Raw genomic sequence first — 19,031 nt, 5'->3', positions numbered from 1 at the left:
CTTTGGTAATCAGAGTCTGTGCCATGGGCTAGGCTTATTATCTGCTCTCATTTATTGAACATTATTAGCCCTAAGAATACAAATTTCACTGATTCAGGACAATAATCATAAGTGCATCTATTTTAAAATATCCAGGCATAGCTCAGGTTATTACTGGATGGATTATATGCATGGTTTTTGTTGTTGCCTTAGGCTGGTCAGATTGAATTTCATGGCTAAGGTTGTGTGTGTGTTATTTTCTCCTGAAAACACAAATGGTTGAGATAAGATCAATGGCTTTGAGCAGAATAGAACACAAATTGGTGCTTCAAGAGGGAACATTTCCATTTCACTCTTTGTAGCAAAATTATAAACATGTGGCTAAAGAACTGGACTGCAAATTTTTTGGGCCGTCTCATTTGCTGGACTCCTACCATTAATGTGACGGACTCACTGAAAACAATGGCGGGTTCAAGCCTTGCACGGGAGTTTCCAGTGGCCTTATCTGGGGTGTGGACCCTCTGCTCATAAGAGCATAAGAATTAGGAGCAGGGGTAGGCCATACGGCCCCTCGAGCCTGCTCCACCATTCAATAAGATCATGGCTGATCTTCGACCTCAACTCCACTTTCCTGCCCTATCCTCATATCCCTCAATTCCTCGAGTCCAAAAATCTATCTATCTCAACCTTTAATATACTCAACGATTGAGCATCCACAGCTCTTTGGGGCAGAGAATTCCAAAGATTCACAACCCTCTGAGTGAAGAAATGCTTCCTCATCTCAGACTTAAAAGGCCGACCCTTATCCTGAGACTATGACTCCTAGTTCTAGACTCTCCAGCCAGGGGAAACAACCTTTCAGCATCTACCCTGTCAATCCCCCTCAGAATCCTGTATGTTTCAATGAGATCACTTCTCATTCTTTGAAACTCCAGAGTATAGGCCCAGTCTACACAATCGCTCCTCATAGGACAACCCTCTCCCCCCAGGAATCAATCTAGTGAACCTCCGTTGTACCGCCTCTAAGGCAAGTATGTCCTTCCTTAGATAAGGAGACCAAAACTGTGCACCGTACTCCAGGTGTGGTCTCACCAAGGCCCTGTACAATTGTAGCAAGACTTCCTTACTCTTATACTCCAACCCTCTAGCAATAAAGGCCAGCGTGCCATTTGCCTTCCTAATTGCTTGCTGTACCTGCATGCTAAATCTCTGTTTCTTGTACGAGGACACCTAAATTTCTCTGAACACCAACATTTGATAGTTTCTCACCATTTAAAAAATATTCTGCTTTTCTATTCTTCTTACCAAAGTGAATAAGCTCACATTTCCCCACATTATACTCCATCTGCTCGCCTCAAAAGGGCCAGCCACTGACCTGGAGGGGCCAGAGCTGAAGGTGCGGACTCGTCGCACACTTCCTCAGCATAAAGTGGGTCCCGACATATGGTTGGAGGCCAGTGTGCAGAGAGAGAGGAGTCTGGTCAGTCTTCTGAAGAGCTGAAGTACCCTTCACTGGGGAGGGGGGTGGGTTCAGGTTGGGGCGTAGGCTTGGACGTCTGAAATTTGGGGGAGCATCCTACTGCCTTCCCCAGTGGAGGGGGACTGCAGATGTGTCCCCGCACCGCCACAGGCCCCTTCCCAGGAATCCACAAACTTTGACAAAATCATCAGTGGTCTTCCACAGAGGACACGATCCTAACCTAACTCACAGGAGTATGCCCTGCAGATTGCTGGGGCCCCGGGTTTGTGATTGGGCTACAGATGGTGAACAGAGGACTAAATTCAGATGCTATATTTGAATTGCAACAATAAAATCAAGTGTGTGAACGATTTGAAAAAGCTGCCAAGATACTAAGGTGACTTGCTTAGATACTCTAATCCTGTTTCACCACCCAAGAACTCCAATGTGTTCTCTTTCCACTAATAGAGAATTCCGATACAGATGCTAATTATTGGACCCTCCAAAAACACACTCTTTCCCCCCCCCCCCCCCCCCCAGTAAACTGTCAGAAATTTGGATGCAAACTCTCCCACTTTATCATCTGACAAAGCAATCCCCTCCGCCACTTAAACCACTCAAATTTGAATGGTAGCCTCCATGTCCATCTCTTTCCCCCCTCCCCCACTCCACATCCCAAAAGAATTCAGCATGTGGGCCTGTTAGGGAAGTTTTTCTCTTAACCGCAACATCCCCCCCACCAAAAAAAAAAACAAAGCACCAACTGACTGCTTACAGGAACTTGGGTACAAAGGCCCTTTCATACTGGTGCTGGGATACTCGATTCGATTAAGTGTAACCTGAAAAGGAAGTGAGTGTAAGAATTGGCAAGCCCATCATTCCTGTACTGATGTGCCAGGGTGGAGGGAGGAAATGATGCTGCATCTGTACCATTCCACAGGACTTGCCTGTTACACCAGTCAGTGTGTTTTTTTTCAGGGCTGCATGGTGTGAGCTGGGAAACATTTGAAGGCCTGTTCGCCAAGCCTTTGTTTTGTTACCGTGGCATTTAATATAGACCTAATTCTGATTTGGTTTTCCTATGGAGCAGGATCGAGTGACTGAACGGCCGACTCCGGTTACTAATGTTCCTGCGTAAAATGTACTCTGCTTGCGTGCAGCAACTGTTAAAAACAAAATGTACTGCCCACAAGATGACATTCATGCTCTGCCACACTCTGCATGATCTGAGCACTTCATCTCCTTGAAACTTCTTTGCTCTGAACACTCCAGGGAGTGAAAATCTTTCGGCTGATCATTTTACCAAATAAGTCAGCCTACTTTTTTCTACAAGAGGAAGGTTGGCCCCAACCTCAGTGCTGTGACTGTGTAAATTCCTATTCTGAGCAAAAGTTTCATGTACTGAATATTCCTTCCCATAAACACGTTGCAGCTGCCCAGTTTGCCTTTGGTACTCAAGTGTTGTGCATCCTTCAGACTTTGGTAATGGGCCCTCAGCAGTCCAGTCTCATGCAGTGTTAAGCATGACATTTATGTTCTGTGCATACACTTCATGGAGATGCAGAATACTGGGAAAAATCAGTGTGTGTACATTTTTTTTTCCCAAGAGTCAGCAATAACACCATATTTGCAGAAGTCAAAACCAACGTTTCTTTCCACTCATTAGAAAAATGCACTTATTTTAGGCTATTTTTCACATTCATGCAAATTTAACAGCTTCTGGAATATGTGGTTATGGCTCAAGAGCCCAACTTGTTTGAGCTGACTTGTGGTGCGAGATTTACCGCTGCACAATGCTCTCGCTAAATTCAAATTACGACAGGGTTATTGACAACAGGCAGATTGGTTATTCATTCTACTTCATCTCTTCTGCTTCCTGCCAGTCCACTCCCAGTGTAAGAACAGTGATAGGCTAGGACTCGTGGCTAATACTTGACTTGTTTATCACAGCTATTTGTACAGCATCTCTTTATTTTCTGTTGACTGTGCTCATTGTGCATTCATGAGCAATCTCTCGTTCTCTCCCAAAATGAGAGTGAATACGGGAACCTGACAAATAAACTGGAAGTAGCATTCCTTCCCCTCTGCAATAGTAGCTACAGTAGCACGCTGCCTATTCACGGATGAACACCAAGTAGACAATTTATGACACTGGCCCTCAGTCGCACATTGGGTTAAGTATAAAACTTTCACAGCCATTCTTGAGTGACATGAGGCCATAAAACTTGCTTGAATAAGGGACTTGTTAATTTACTTGTTAAATCAAATTAAAAATTTATAAACGCTTTTAGGTAAATGAGATCTCCTCGATGCAGCCCTCAAGGGAGTGTAGGATCCTAGGATGTAAGAATGCTGATGCTTAAACATTGACGCAGAACAATAAAATCCATTAAACTCTCCCAGGTTTATTACTGCAGAACTGTGCAGCTGTTGCCAGGCATTGCTAAGGGAAACCAAGAACTGATGACATGGAATCTCAATGACTGAAATCTGCAGCATACCTTTCTGTTGCCATAGAAAGGCAGGATTTTTAACAAAACTCACATTTTCAGTAACCATTTTATCTCTGTCAGCCATCTTCCTAGCGCTAAGACAACGATCATTTTTCAACCCGTTAATTAGCTCCAGGCTGAAGTGCTATGTTTTCTTTTCACTAATTTTGCTGGAAAAGTACATGCGAATACAAATGGAGGTGTGGGTGAGAATAGTGCTTTACACTTATGGCAGTTTATTCATAATGAAAGAAAGAACTTGCATTTATATAGTGCCTTTCATAAGAACATGAGAAATAGGATCAAGAGTAGGTCATACGGCCCCTCCAGCCTGCTCCGCCATTCAATAAGATCATGGCTGATCTTCGACCTCAACTCCACTTTCCTGCCCGATCGCCATATCCTTTGATTCCTTTAGAGTCCAAAAATCTATCGATCTCAGCCTTGAATATACTCAACGACTGAGGATCCACAGCCCTCTGGAGCAGAGAATTCCTAAGATGCAAAACCCTCCGAGTGAAGAAATTTCTCCTCATTTCAGTCCTAAATGGCCGACCCTTTATTCTGAGACTATGCTTCCAGTCTCAAAGGCAACTAGAGATGGGCAATAAGTGCTGGCCTTGCCAGCGACGCCCACACCCCAGCAACTAATAAAAAAAAATGTTCTTGACTCTCCATCCAGGGGAAGCAGCCTCTCAGCATCTACCCTGTCGAGCTCTCTCAGAATCTTTTATGTTTCAATGAGATCACCTCTCATTCTTCTAAACTCCAGAGAGTATAGGCCCAGTCTACTCAATCTCTCCTCATAGGACAACCCTCTCATCCCAGGAATCAATCTAGTGACCCTTCGTTGCATCCCCTCTAAGGCAAGTATATCCTTCCTTAGGTAAGGAGACCAAAACTGTACACAGTACTCCAGGTGTGGTCGCACCAAAACCCTGTACAATTATAGCAAGACAAGGAGACCCAAATCAATCTGAACCCCAATATTTAATAGTTTCTCACCATTTAAAATATATTTTGTTTTTCTATTTCTGCCAAAGTGAATAACTTCACATTTCCCCACATTATACTCCATATGCCAGCTTATTGCCCACTCACTTAACCTGTCTATATACCTTTGCAGGCTCTTTATGTCCTCCTCGCAGCTTACTTTCCCACCTAGCTTTGTATTGTCAGCAAATTTGGATACATTGCACTTGGTCCTTTCATTTAAGTCATTAATATAGATTGTAAATAGCTGAGGCCCAAGCACTGATCCTTCCAGCACCATACTAGTCTAGAGATTCGCGTATCTCTGGTAAACAAGAACGAGTGCAAACTAATATGGTGGGTATATTGTGTTTGTTCAAATTTTAGGACGGAATATTACACATATACAGCAAAAACATATGACCGGGACAAGTAGCTGGTACCGGACCCAATCGGACAGACAGCTGGCATGCGCGAACTACTCTTATTCATCCTCCTCCTTGTCTCACGTGTCTATCTCTCTCTTTCTCTGAACTACCCAAGAGTGTTAGACTAGGGTCCACATAGGTCCACTCTCTGAAGAATGTTAGACCACCCTTGGGAGTCCCTCGCTCCATGGTCTGAGCTAAGAGTTCTTTAGCTCTTTTATTTTTTTAGGGGTGGGCCTGAGGTAGGATAGTGGGCCTGAGGTAGGATAATGGACAAGACCATTTAACCTATAGAGGTTCCCCTTAAAACAAGGTGCCCAATGGCATGTCGAGTTCTTTGTCTAAACCTACAGATGAAGACCCCCCCCCCCCCCTCAAAGGGTCTTCACAACCACTACACATGCTTTCTGTACTTGACCAATCATGACCTTACAGCATGTTGAGGACTGTCTTCCCTTATCTCATCTGGCCCTTTCCTTCCAAAGCAATAGTCTCTCACCTCATCCTGTCTTGTCCCCCCGGTGCAGCCAGTGCGAGTACCAGGCACAGCTTTGGGCCATTAAATCCGAGGCCCAAGCCAGAACTGCAAGTGCATGCGGGCACAGGCTTGACAACTCTTCGCTCATCAATATTCTGCAGGGATAAATTGGTCCCCATAATACCCCTTTCGAGATGGAGTAGGCCAGATAAAAGCCCTCTGACATACCCAACGCCGCAGGTGAATTTGAATGCCAGTTGCTGGAGCTGAAATTCAAACTGATGATTTTCAATGACCTAGAAGTATATTTTCCTCCATATGCCACAGTGTCAGCTGTGGCTCAGTGGGTAACACTCTCGCCTCCGAGTCAAAAGGTCGTGAACACATAAATCAGGCCGACACTCCCAGCGCAGTAGTGAGGGAGCACTGCACCAGCCGCCATGCAAACTATCTCCCCTTAATCTAACAGACTATTCCATCCTGAGATGGTACCTTAACTCCCATCAATTCCTTCTATGCTATGTCCTTTATGCTAATTAACTTTTAATTATCTTCGCCAAGCAGTTCTGTTAAACAAACTCCAAATTCTACCTTAACATTATAACATGGTTATTAGTAATAATGGAAGAATCATAGGTCGGGCCTTCATTGGCCAAATTAACGACACAACAACAGAGTCAAAATTCTAACTTACAAACAGCAGACAGCTTGCCTGTTGTTAACTGGCAAAGCCATACTATGGGCCCCTGTGTGGGATGCTATGCATCCTTTAAACTAACTAATTAAAACACCCCAAAGGGCAGGATTTTCATTGGGCATTGGAGGCGTGTGGGGGGTTAAAATCTCAAAATCGGGGGGGGCACAAACCCAACCCGCCTCCATGCCAGTTTCAAAGGAAGCGGACACCCGACCTGTGCTGGGAGCTGCCTCCCCGAGGCGGGAAGAGGATTAGGGCCAATTTTTAGCCTAATCCCTATTTTTAGTCCTGAAGTGTGGGATTCCCGACGGCTCCAAACCACGCCAAGTTAGCGAGGCGGACCTTTGGGCTGAAGGGCTTGGAGGGTTCGAGATGTCAGGTGAGTGATTGGTGCATGAGTGCAGAGATTTGGGGCTGGATTTTCATTCAGCAGTCGGGAAGGAGGCGGGACTACAACTTTCGGGCTTTAGTCCCGCCTCCATCAACGTCCGGCCAATCCACTCGCTTTTCCCTTGATTGACCTTGTTGAGCCTGCCCAGTGGGCTCAGCAGGCCAATTAAGGGCCACCCGGCAACAGGTGACGTCACAGACTGAAATTTCATCTGTCAAGAGTTTTTGACAGATGAAATATCAGTGTTTCGCAGCTGTTTGAAGCTGTCAAACACTGACAGTCTGACTTCTAATCTGAGTCCTTCTACGCAGACTCAGTTAGAACTCACACCGGCACTCAAAGCTGAAGGCTGTTACTTTTGACAGATCTCAGCCATTCAGCTTTCTGTGCCGGCTGAGTGATGGACTCCCGACGCCTAGAGGAAGAAAGGTTGTTATGGTAAGTACAGGTAATTTAAACTTCTTTACACACTTCAGACACACCAAACACACTTACCTTTGCACTCATGCACCCATCACTCACCTGAACACCAACATCGCGACCCCTCCAACTCCTTCAACCCGACGGCCCGCCTGCTCCAACCTGGCGTGGTTTGGAGCCGTCGGGAATCCCACACGACACCCCTCAAAATAGGGATTAGGCTAAAAACTGCCTGTTAACAGGCAGTTAATTGGCACTAATCCCTTCCCGCCTCGGGTCGGCGGGTCCCAATGTGGGGCGGGTACCCGCCTCCTCTGAAACGTACGTGGAGGTGGGTTTTGGGTGGGATGGTGTCGGGACCCCCGAATTTGGGATTTTTGCCCCCCGCATGCCTAAAAGCCCGCCTCACGGCACACTGAAAATCTGGCCCTTGGTGTGTGTAAAGTGTTTAAAGAAGTTTTCCTTACCTTTATTACCTTTTACATCCTTCCTTCCTTCAGGTCTCGGGAGTTCCCCATCTCGCCGGCACAGAAAGCAGAATGGCCGCGAGCCGTCAAAAGTTGCAGCATTCAGCTTTCTGTTCTGGAGAGATCTCTAAATCAGCCTGAGCGGAAGGAATTGACTTAGTGTACAGATTGTCAGTGTTTGACAGCTTCAAAGAGCTGTCAAACGCTGATATTTCATCTGTCAAAAGCTCTTGACAGATGAAATGTCAATCTGTGATGTCACCTGTTACCGGGTGGCCCTTAATTGGCCTGCTCCCGCTGGGTGGGCTCAACAAGGTCAATCAAGTGAAAATCGCGTGGGTTGGCCACAACTCGATGGAGGCGGGACTACAACCCCGAAAGTTGTAGTCCCGCCTTCAGTATCAAAATCCAGCCCTTTGTCTCAAAGTCGAATACAAGTCTCCAGGAAAATGAAACTTAGACAGTTCCAGTAAAACACAACTTATACATTAACCCCTTACTTGTCTTGAGCACTAATACAATCATTTAAACACAGTATTATTCATGTTACAGTTTCATTTGCATAACCATATATATATTTTAGACACCCCTAGTTTCTAACACTTGTAACAGCCTGCCAACCTGAAAATGACCTGTTTATTCCTACTCTCTGTTTGCTGTCCTTTACCCAATCCTCTATCCATGCTCATGGGGTTAGGAATAGTACCCCATGAGCCCTTATCTTGTGTAACAACCTTTTGTGTGGCACCTTATCGAATGGCTTTTGAAAATCCAAATATACTGCATCCATTGGTTTCCCTTTCACAACCTCGGGACATCGCAAAGCGCTGTACAGCCAATGAAGTACTTTTGAAATCTAGTCACTGTTCTAATGAAGGAAATGCGGCAGCTGATTTGCACACGGCAAGCTCCCACAAACAGCGATGTGATGATGACCAGATCATTTGTTTTTGCGATGTTGGTTGAGGGATGAATATTGACCAGGGAGAACTCCCCTGCTCTTGTTCGGAATAGTGCTGTGGGGCGTTTTTACGTCCACCTGAGAGGAGAGACGGAGCCTCGGTTTTAATGTCTCACCTGACAGACGGCACCTCCAACAGTGCAGCGGAACTCAGTACTGTGCTGGGAGTGTCGGCCTGGTTTATGTGCTCACGACCTTTTGACTCCGAGGCGAGCGTGTTACCAACTGACACACTGGCATATGGAGGAAAATATACTTCTAGATCCAGCTTGAATTTCAGCTCCAGCAACTGGCATTCAAATTCACCTGCGGCGTTGGGTATGTCGGAGGGCTTTTATCTGGCCTACTCCATCTCGGAAGGGGTACTATGGGGACCAATTTATCCCTGAAGAATATTGATGAGCGAAGAGCTGCCAACAGGCAATTTTGTCATAATCCCCTGTTGTACAAGTGATGGAATATTGGGTTTTCCTGCAGCTTAAACTATTGTCAAGCCTGTGCCCGCATGCACTTGCAGTGTAACTACATGTTGTGGGTTTGTATTTAGCGCAGTTTTGAGTTAGCGGATTTCTTGAAGCCGTTGGCCAGCTTTTTGTTAGATTTCCAAGTTAGCGTGTATCCATCCTGCTTTTGCCAGAGTGTGTCCTGGATAGTGTTTGTGAAAAGAAGGCACTCTGCAAGCATCTTGTCTCCCAGATGAAGGAGGAAGTGTGGCTGTTGGGGGCAGCAGAGAATGCTTAAATCTTTTTCTCTGGCAAATGTACTTTGCTGCTCACTCTTTGCTTTTGCTGTCGGCCACCACAGTGCCATTGGACTTAATGTTAATACCCTTGTTAGCTTACAGCAGTATAAATGCAGTGTGAAAATCCCATTACAAAACCCATCAAATCCAAAGCATTTTTGTCTGTCATCTCCACCTTGGGCAGTGCACACATAGAGGAAACAGCTAATGCTTAAAGCGGTGTTCATGAACAAGTGCTGCAGTAATCCCAAGAGCCCATAATACCTTAACTACATTGATCAGTTGATCAGCTCTTAGTTCTTCCTGCAGTGCTCACCGACTGTTAAGTCATCGGGCTGAGGCCAAGCTTTGGTGAGCTGAAACCCCAAGCTACAACATTGGCTTTCATGTAAATTCCATTTCACACATTCTGGCCTCTTGCGCATTCCCGATTTTAATCGCTCCACCATTGGTGGCCGTGCCTTCAGCTGCCTATGCCCTAACCTCTGGAATTAACCTCCTTAAACCTCTCTACCTCTCTCTCCTCCTTTAAGACGCTCCTTAAAACCTACCTCTTTGACCAAGCACCTGTTCTAATATCTCCTTATGTGGCTTAGGGGTTGTGTTTGATAATGCTCCTGTGAAGCACCTTAAGACGTTTTACCATGTTAAAGGCGCTATGTGAATGCAAGTTGTTGTTATGCTTTAAGGGTAAGCGTAACAGAAGTACCTTTTTGTATAGTTAGTCCCAGCTTGGCGACCCCAACCAGCCCAGCTGCAGATTTATGTTAAAATACTACACGTCAGCTTTCGCTTGTTGGCCTTTGTTGCTTGGCAGCTACAAAGGATGGGTCTATACTGCGGTCACTTCAGGTACTAGTATAAATAGGGCTTAGGAAATTGCACTCCAGTCTGTCTGAGAGTTTGATGTGCGAACTAAGGGTGCCAGTTTTTGTTCTTGTGCTTTTGGGGGTTTTCCCCTGCCCCTTGCCGCCTGTGCCTTCTCACTGCTTCATAAGAGTTAATGTAGTTTTTAAAGTGTTAACAGGTTTGCGCTCATTTTTCTTTCAACAGCTAGCCATTAAACATCAAAGAAAGATAAATTAGGTTTAAAAAACCTTTCGTAACTTGGCCATGGTCTTTTTCACATTATTCCACGGATACATGCTGATTGCTTATTAAAAACAGTTGTAAATTGCACATGATAAACTAAAATGAGACAGAGTGGAAAAATGTCTTCCTTAAATAACAGTGTTATAAAAACAGAACACTTGCTGCGTGGAAATCAATGACAGATGTAGTTTCTGGCAGTTTCGATGTTGCAAGTTAAATGTAAAGGGTGCTGTGTAAGTTAATTCCTTGCCATGTTTTGAAGAGTGAGGAAATTAGCCTGTTGGTTGCTGTCAAATGGCTGTATTTTGTGAAAAGAAAATTGCATTCTGGTGTAAACGAAGTAATCGTTCAAGTTAAAGGTGAGGGCTAGAATATACAGTGTTGGAAATCTGGATGATCTGATTGTTTAATATTGCTGTCAAATTTAATTCCAACACCGTGCATTAAATTGGAGTTGGAATTTTTTTAGTCTCTATTCTAAGAATTGTTTTGGAATTTTAAAATTCTGCTGCTTCAAGTATCCATGCAAAGATGTGGAACCAAAACACTTACATTTACAATAATTCTGATGTCTGGGGATTTAAAGTTGAAAGAAAGTTTTGCTGAATGATGGCGGTGTTGGAAGGTGTTTATATATTTTATAACCTTACAGATAGATTTCTCAGGTTTTTGAGAACTACGCCATTTATCTTTAATTGCAAATATTAATATTAAATGATACTGCTCCCCATGTGTTTAATTATAATCCCTTCAGCTTTTTTTTAACCCATTCTGATCCTGCCTGTTTTGTTGGGTTTACAAATGAGACTAACTTGCACTCAAATTCTTTGCTTCGTGACTAGCAGAAATGAATGGCACAGAGTGACGGTCGGAAACAAAAATGTGCCATTCACAATCTCCTGTGTAAGCTATAAGAACAACTTTCTGTCTCTGCAGACCGTGTCTCAGAATGGTGAGACACAGGCTCTTGTTCATAATAAGTTGCCAGTTCGGCAAGGCTGGCCAAGGAAGGTTTAGAGAGAGTCAAACATGCCATTTCAAAAGAAGGAGGGAACATCTAGGAACAATTCACCTTGGGGCCACTCTGACACACCTTTATAGTGAGTGGGTGGTTAGAGGTGAGCAGAAGTCTACAGATAGGTTCCCCTGCCTCTCCCTCAATCGGAGAAGGGTGGGGGATGCAGGAAACCGAGTGAGAGTATAAATATATTTAATCTTAGCCTATAGATTTCTATTGTGCATTCAAATGGTTTCTCCTCAACATAAAGGCGAAATAGAGAAGTAAAAATCTAATCAGATCCCATATCAAATGACATTTCTGATCAATGGCCTATATTAATGATTTTATTTTTGCAGATGTAGTTTGCAGCTTTCAGGTTGCTTCTTGCAAGGCGATTTCCTTTGCTCCCTATCTGTAGCAAAATCATAAACACATTCTTTATAATTCATTACAAATAGCAAACAGAGGAAATTCACCCCCCCCTCCCCCCCCCCCCCCCAACCTTGTAGCACATCAATGTTATTGCATCTGTTTCCCCCCCCCCCCCCCCCCCCCCCGAGCAAACAGCCTAGGGTAGAAATTCCAACCGGTGAATGCTTAACACGTCTGTATTACATTGCCTCCTGTGCCATTTTTGCACAGGTACATTAATACATTATTTTGAACTCGCTAATTCCTTGCATAAAAATATTGCAGACAGGAATGTAGCATGAGTGTGCTAGACGTTCATATGTAAAGTTCACTGATCAGAATTTCTACCCTTGTGTTTATGCAATTTAGCAGTCCTAAAACAGAACACAAGATTCCTGCATGCAACTTTCCAGGAAGGAATTGCGACGCGAGTGCAGTCAGACTCTTCAGTCACTTCGTTTCTTCTATTGTTTCTATTGATACTTTTGACGGCCATCTTAAGATTGCTGTTTCATATTTTTTTCTTTTATCGTGCATTTTTATGAAAGAAAGAAATTCTTGCATTTATATAGCACCTTTCACGGCCAGCGGCGGTCTCAAAGCGCTTTACAGCCAATGAAATGCTTTTGGAGTGTTCTCACTGTTGTAATGTGGGAAACGCAGCAGCCAATTTGCGCACAGCAAGCTCCCACAAACAGCAATGTGATAATGACCAAATAACCTGTTTTTGTTATGTTGATTTGAAGGATAAATATTGGCCAGGACACCGGGGATAACTCGTCCTGCTCTTCTTCGAAATAGTGCCATGGGATCTTTTACATCCACCTGAGAGAGCAGACGGGGCCTCGGTTTAACGTCTCATCCGAAAGACGGCACCTCCGACAGTGCAGCCCTCCCTTATGCTCCTGAATCCTAAAGACATCGTTGGACTAGGCAGCTGCCAAATTCAATCTCCATACATTTAATGAAATGTTTGCAAATGTAACTAGCCAGAGGTGTCACTTTCCGCCAATAGGAATGTGCAGAAGAGAATAGCTGGAGAAAGGGCCTTTAAACTATTAGTGCTGACACAATGACTTTGCAGGAGACTAAATTACAGCCTAATGGGGCAATATGGCAATGTGACAAGCTTAGTAAGCATCAATATCAAATAACTTGATTTATATTATAAAAGTGATGGATTAGATTTGGCATCGCTGGGGAAAATAAATTCTTTGTTCAGATCACCTCCGTGTTCTCCCATGCCCTTGGTCTTTTCTCACGTGCCCATTTTCGCAACCTTGTATTTGTCTCCTCGTTATTATAGCAGCTGTAGATAAAATAATTAGGGGAATCAGAACATTTCTCCCCCCTCCCCCCCCCCCCCCCCCTTCCCCATCCCCCCCCACCCCCGGCCCCAGAGAATGCCCTCCTGTCTCCATCCAGCATATTCTGTCCCCTTCAGCTATTTTTGTGTGGCATGTTTCTCACATTAGGCTCAACAGTAGCTTCGAGTGGGATGTCGTTCTTATCACATTTCCTACTTAGGCGACAAAGCGATTCGCTGCCTTTGACCCAGTTGCAGTCCTCCTAGGAAAAGCATCCATTCAAAGTGCTAATGGCTACAAAAAAGGCTGTTTTCATTTTAATTATGTGTTTTACTCTAGGGTGTTTTTTTTTCCTCCTGTTTGCTGTAAATGATGGATGGCGCTGGTAAATGGCAATTTTTTTTCTCTCTCTGTCCTCATTTTTATTGTCCAATAAAGTACAACTTGTACAAACGCACTGCCATATGAAATGGCTTGTCACGGTAAACAAATCCCCAGAGTGGTGTTCTCAAATAGGTGGCTTTTTGCCTTGGTTCATTTTGTTTGCTTCTTATGCAGAAGCAGTTAAGAGGTTTTTTTTTTAAAGAGAATCTGAGAAGGTTGGCAATGATGACTGGTTGAAAAATGCACCAAAGCAAGCTAGGCAGGCTAATAAATCCTGACGTGGGTCTGGTGAGAAGTTCACAAACATTATGCACTGTTCTCCAGACTGTTAGACTCACATGCTTGGGTCATATCATTTTCCATTTTTTAAATGTTTTTTTTTATTGTGTCTGGAAAGTGACTCCTACTGGCTTTCTACAAGCTTGCTGCTGGAGTCTGAAAAGGCCTTCCCTGCCTCCATCTTTATAGCTTTCATCTTTTTTTTGTTGCTTTGTAGCTCAAGCCTTCTCAACACAGCTGCAGGGATAGCGACAGTGAAAGTATCAGCGGTGATTCGAAGGCTTCCAACCGGAGCTGCTCACATGAAAGACTGAGTGATGTAAGTATAAGACATCTGGCTAATGATCTTCTCCACCGCGCCCCCCCTCCCCACACACCCCCTCTTTAAATATACACTGTTATCAGCAAGCACTGGGCACCACACAGACATATGCACACACCTTTATGAGAAATGTAGGGTGTTTAAATGGTTTGTGTTTGATGTGCTAATTATTCAAAAGTGCAATCAATTTCATGTCATAATTAAAATTGTCAGTTGGCAGACAAGCTAAGAACTGAAAAAACATGGCATAACAAATGAAGTGAAATGATTCTGTGTGTAGCTATATGATGCTTCATCAGGCGTGAAATTAAATAAGTAATTTGATGTTAACGTCGGAAATTGAATTGATGCCTGCTGTCCCTGTTCTGATGATCCCGCATTTAAAGTAGCCCTGCACATGTACGGAGACACCCCCTCCCAATGTACTGTGTATTTGATAGACTGTATGTTTCTATTAAGTAAGCTAACAAAAGCAATCAATGCACTGAATGAGCACCAGTTTGTGGTGCGGCCTAGTTCTCTGTAGGCCCCATTTACTTTGAGTCTCTGTGTGTATGTGCCTCTTTTCAAATCCATAGGATATCTGTTCCATACTTTCCGTGCTCTATTCAATTTAAAGTTTAGCCCTCTGGCGTTATCCTGTTAGCTGCCAAAATGATGCTGCCTATCGCGAACACAATTTACTCAGTGACATAGAAGCAGATTCATTAACTCAGTTGTCACTACTACTGTTACTATTGTGAGGTCACATTGATAACTGCTCCCATCACATTACAGCACCACCTCAGAGAGCCAAGCTCTGTACTTAATATATATTAGAGAGTATTGATCATTGTTTATTGTCAGGGATCAATACATTCATGAGAGAAAAATGAATAAAATGTCACTTCTTTTTGAAGACCTGGAGCCACACAAATACTATTTTGCTCTGTGTATCATCAAACTGTATTATAAACCTCAATTTAATAAACCAATTTTTCTTTAACTTGATACATTCAGTAAATAGATCCCAAGAATCTTTTTGTAGTAATGCATGCTGAGGTAATTTTTTTTAACTGATTGGTAATTCAGCTGTGGCTCAGTTGGTAGCAGTCAGAAGGTTGTGGTTCAAATCCCACTCCAGGGACTTGAGCACGACATCTAGGCTGACACTCCATTGCCGTAGTGAGCGAGTTCTGCACTGTCAGAAGTGCCATCTTTCAGATGAGACGTTAAACCAAAGCCTGGTCTCCGCTCTCAAGTGGATGTAAAAGATCGCATGGCAGTATTTAGAGAAGAGCAGGGGAGTCTGGTGTCTTGCCCAACACACAAAAACACATCATCTGGTCATTATCACATTGCTGTTTGTGGGACCATGCTGTATGCAAATTAGCTGACGTGTTTCCTACATCGCAACAGTGCTTGTACTTCCTTGGTGTAAAGCGCTTTGGGACGTCCTCGGGTTGTGAAAGGCGCTACATAAATGCAAGTGTAAAAGCCTTTTGACTGAGCAATGCATGGACAAATAAGAGCCAGATCCGTATTTGGTCTTCATTAAATTTGAATATGTGGCGGAGCCACCAAAGGACTCAGAGCGGTTGTACATAATTCCTTTAACAGCAATGTAGTTACTGTCTGTGCCTGTACCTTTAATTACACTTGTTTGACTGTACAATGTCTAGTTACCTTTACAGCGCGGTTTCAACGTGATGACGTCATGCCGTTAGTCACGTGATGACGTCATGCCGTTAGTCACGTGATGACGTCATGCCGTTAGTCACGTGATGACGTCATGCCGTTAGTCACGTGATGACGTCATGCCGTTAGTCACGTGATGACCCAATGGTGGGAAGAACGTGATGATGTCATGATGTCAGTCTTCTGACCAGAGGATCAGTCCTCATGGAGCCCTCAAGGAGAGTCGACCTGTTATTGACGTGTTCTAGCAGTTTCCAGTTTAAACTCGTTTCATTTCATTAAAGTTCATTATTTTAATTGCCTGAGTCGAACTCAGTCTTTTTGATAGGAACCTCCGTTCCTACATTGGTGACCCCGACTTCTACGAACGATTTTCGTGGAAGATTCGACACGGACACGAACGCCGTCACACTGAAACTGCCACAGTTCTGGGAGCAACAACCAGACGCCTGGTTCATCCAGGCTGAAGCCCAGTTCGCCATTCGGAACATCATCGCGGATCAGACCCGTTACTATTACGTGGTCTCCGCCCTCGACAGCGCAACTGCATCACGGATCATCAGCCTCCTCGGTAGTCCTCCAACTGACAGCAAGTATGATGCAATTAAAGCGCGGTTGCTTCAGGTTTTTGGGCTATCAAAGTCGGAGCGTGCTCGCTGGCTCATCACGCTGCCCGGTCTCGGGGACTCCAAACCGTCCAAGCTCATGAGCCAAATGCTCACGCTCTTGGGTGCTGAACCGGAATGTTTCCTCTTCCGGGAGCTTTTCCTCTATCAACTGCCTGAACAGGTTCAGGCTGCCCTAGCCAGATCCGACATTACAGACTGCGCCAAGCTTGCGGCCGAAGCCGATAAGATTTTCACGGTTACCCAGCAGTGCTGTGCGGCCACGAGGTGCCCACCCCCCACAGACGCGGTTCCGGCTTCTCCTACAGCGGGCTGGTGCTCCTACCACACCCGTTTTGGCGCGAAAGCACGATGCTGCCATTCCCTCTGCAGTTTTTCGCCCCCAAAAAAAAGCGCAGGCGGCGTCCCTGGCAACGGATGACCAAGCCTAACGGGCGTTCCGCAGTGGCGATGGCCGTCGGTTCTACGGGGAAACTCCTCTATATCACCGATTCCCTCTCGGGCCGCCGTTTTCTTTGTGACACCGGGGCGCAGTGTAGCATTCTACCTGCGTCGAAGCTCGACATGCAGACTGGGAACCTCGGTTTTTCCCTCGTAGCGGCTAATGGCGCAGCTATTCGAACGTTCCGAAAGCGGCGGGTCGAAGTCTGTTTCGGCGGTCAGCGCTTCTTTTGGAAATTCATCACGGCCACAGTCTCGCAGGCTATCCTGGGGCAGATTTTCTGTGTGCCAACAGCCTACTAGTCAATGTCCGGCACCGCCGGCTGATCAACGCGGCCACCTTCCACTCGATTCCATGCTTCCACGGTACCTCCGTGGCGCGCTCCATTGCCTGTGCTTTCCCTCCTGCAGATGACTTCACGCGGCTCCTCGGGGAGTTTCCGGAGCTGACAAGGCCCACCTTCTCCTCTTCGGCGACGAAACATGGTGTTGAACATCACATCACCACTACTGGCTCCCTGGTTTATGCGCGGGCTAGAAGGCTCGAACCCGGCAAGCTCGCAGCTGCGAAGGCGGAGTTCGCCACAATGGAGCGGCTCTGAATCATTCAGCGATCCAAGATTCCCTGGTCCTCGCCTCTCCACATGGTGCCGAAACCAGGCGGCGGCTGGCGGCCATGCGGTGACTACCGACGCCTCAACAACGCCACCACTCCAGATCGGTACCCGATCCCGCATATCCAGGATTTCTCTGCCCACTTGGCAGGAAATTCTATCTTCTCTAAAGTCGACCTCGTCCATGGATATCACCAGGTTCCAGTGCACCCACAAGACGTCCCGAAAACTGCAGTCATCACCCCTTTTGGCCTCTGAGTTCCTGCGGATGCCGTTTGGCTTAAAGAACGCAGCACAGGCGTTCCAGCGTTTAATGGACTCCGTTCTTCGAGACCTGCATTTCATTTTTGTTTACCTTGACGACATACTCATCGCCAGTGCCAGCAAGGAGGAGCACATCTCCCATTTGCGTTCCCTCTTTACGCGCCTCAGCCAACACGGTTTAATCATCAACCCGGCCAAGTGCCAGTTCGGCCTGCAACAAATCGACTTCCTGGGACATCGTATAACATCGGACGGCGCCGTCCCTTTGTCGACGAAGGTTGAGGCGGTTACTTCTTTCCCGCGGCCGTCGACGGTCAAGGCCTTGCAGGAGCTCCTGGGGATGGTCAACTTCTACCACCGTTTCGTCCCCAAGGCGGCTCAACTCATGCAACCTTTGTTCGGGGCCCTCAAGGGCAAGTCCGGTAAAGATCCAATCAGCTGGACAGCTGAGATGGTCCAGGCATTCGGCGACACCAAGAATGCTTTGGCCAACGCAACCATGCTGGCGCACCCACTTCCAGGTGCTACTATTGCCCTTACCACCGACGCGTCAGACTACGCCATCGGTGCAGTGCAAGAACAGTGGGTCAACGGCATGTGGTAACCACTGGCGTTTTTCAGCCGTCAACTACGAAAGAATGAAAAAAAGTACAGCACCCTCGATAGGGAGCTACTGGCCCTTTTCCTCGCCATTCGCCATTTCCGGTTTTTATTGGAGGAGCGTCCCTTCACGGCTTTTGTCGACCACAAACCCCTTGCGTTCGCCATGGTCAAGACCGCCGAACCGTGGTCCGCTCGTCAACGTCGCTTGACGTTCATTTCCGAATTTACCACAGACATTCAACATGTGTCTGGTAAGGACAATCTGGTGGCAGATTGCCTCTCCCGTGCGACGGTCCACGCGGTGCACCTGGGAATCGACTACGCCCTCATGGCGGCAGATCAGGTTTCAGACTCGGAGGTCCAATCATATAGAACCGTTCCCTCTAGCTTCCAAGCGACCGACGTCATCTTCCAGGCCGCAGGTGCCACGCTCCTTTGCGACGTTTCCATGGGAGCTCCTCGACCTATCGCGCCAGTCGCATGGCGCCGGAAGGTTTTTGATACCATACGCGGGTTGTCGCACCC

At 45.8% G+C, this 19,031-nt stretch overlaps 1 protein-coding gene across 9 annotated transcripts in view; it reads left to right on the top strand.

The window, feature by feature from the left end:
• The window catches only part of auts2a (activator of transcription and developmental regulator AUTS2 a), a 1,321,624-nt gene that overhangs the window by 593,695 nt on the left and 708,898 nt on the right, over positions 1-19,031 (top strand). For all 9 annotated transcript variants that reach the window (XM_085964474.1, XM_085964476.1, XM_085964473.1 and 6 more), the window contains one exon: positions 14,177-14,278. In XM_085964474.1, the coding sequence (XP_085820600.1) occupies positions 14,177-14,278 (102 nt within the window). The remainder of the gene's footprint in view (positions 1-14,176; positions 14,279-19,031) is intronic.

Source organism: Somniosus microcephalus, chromosome 22 (assembly GCF_052327205.1).
Source record: "Somniosus microcephalus isolate GS21.2 chromosome 22, FLI_Smic_1.0, whole genome shotgun sequence".
NCBI lineage: Eukaryota > Metazoa > Chordata > Chondrichthyes > Squaliformes > Somniosidae > Somniosus > Somniosus microcephalus.
Note: the sequence above shows the minus strand (reverse complement) of the source record. Positions and strands in the feature narration are given on the sequence as shown.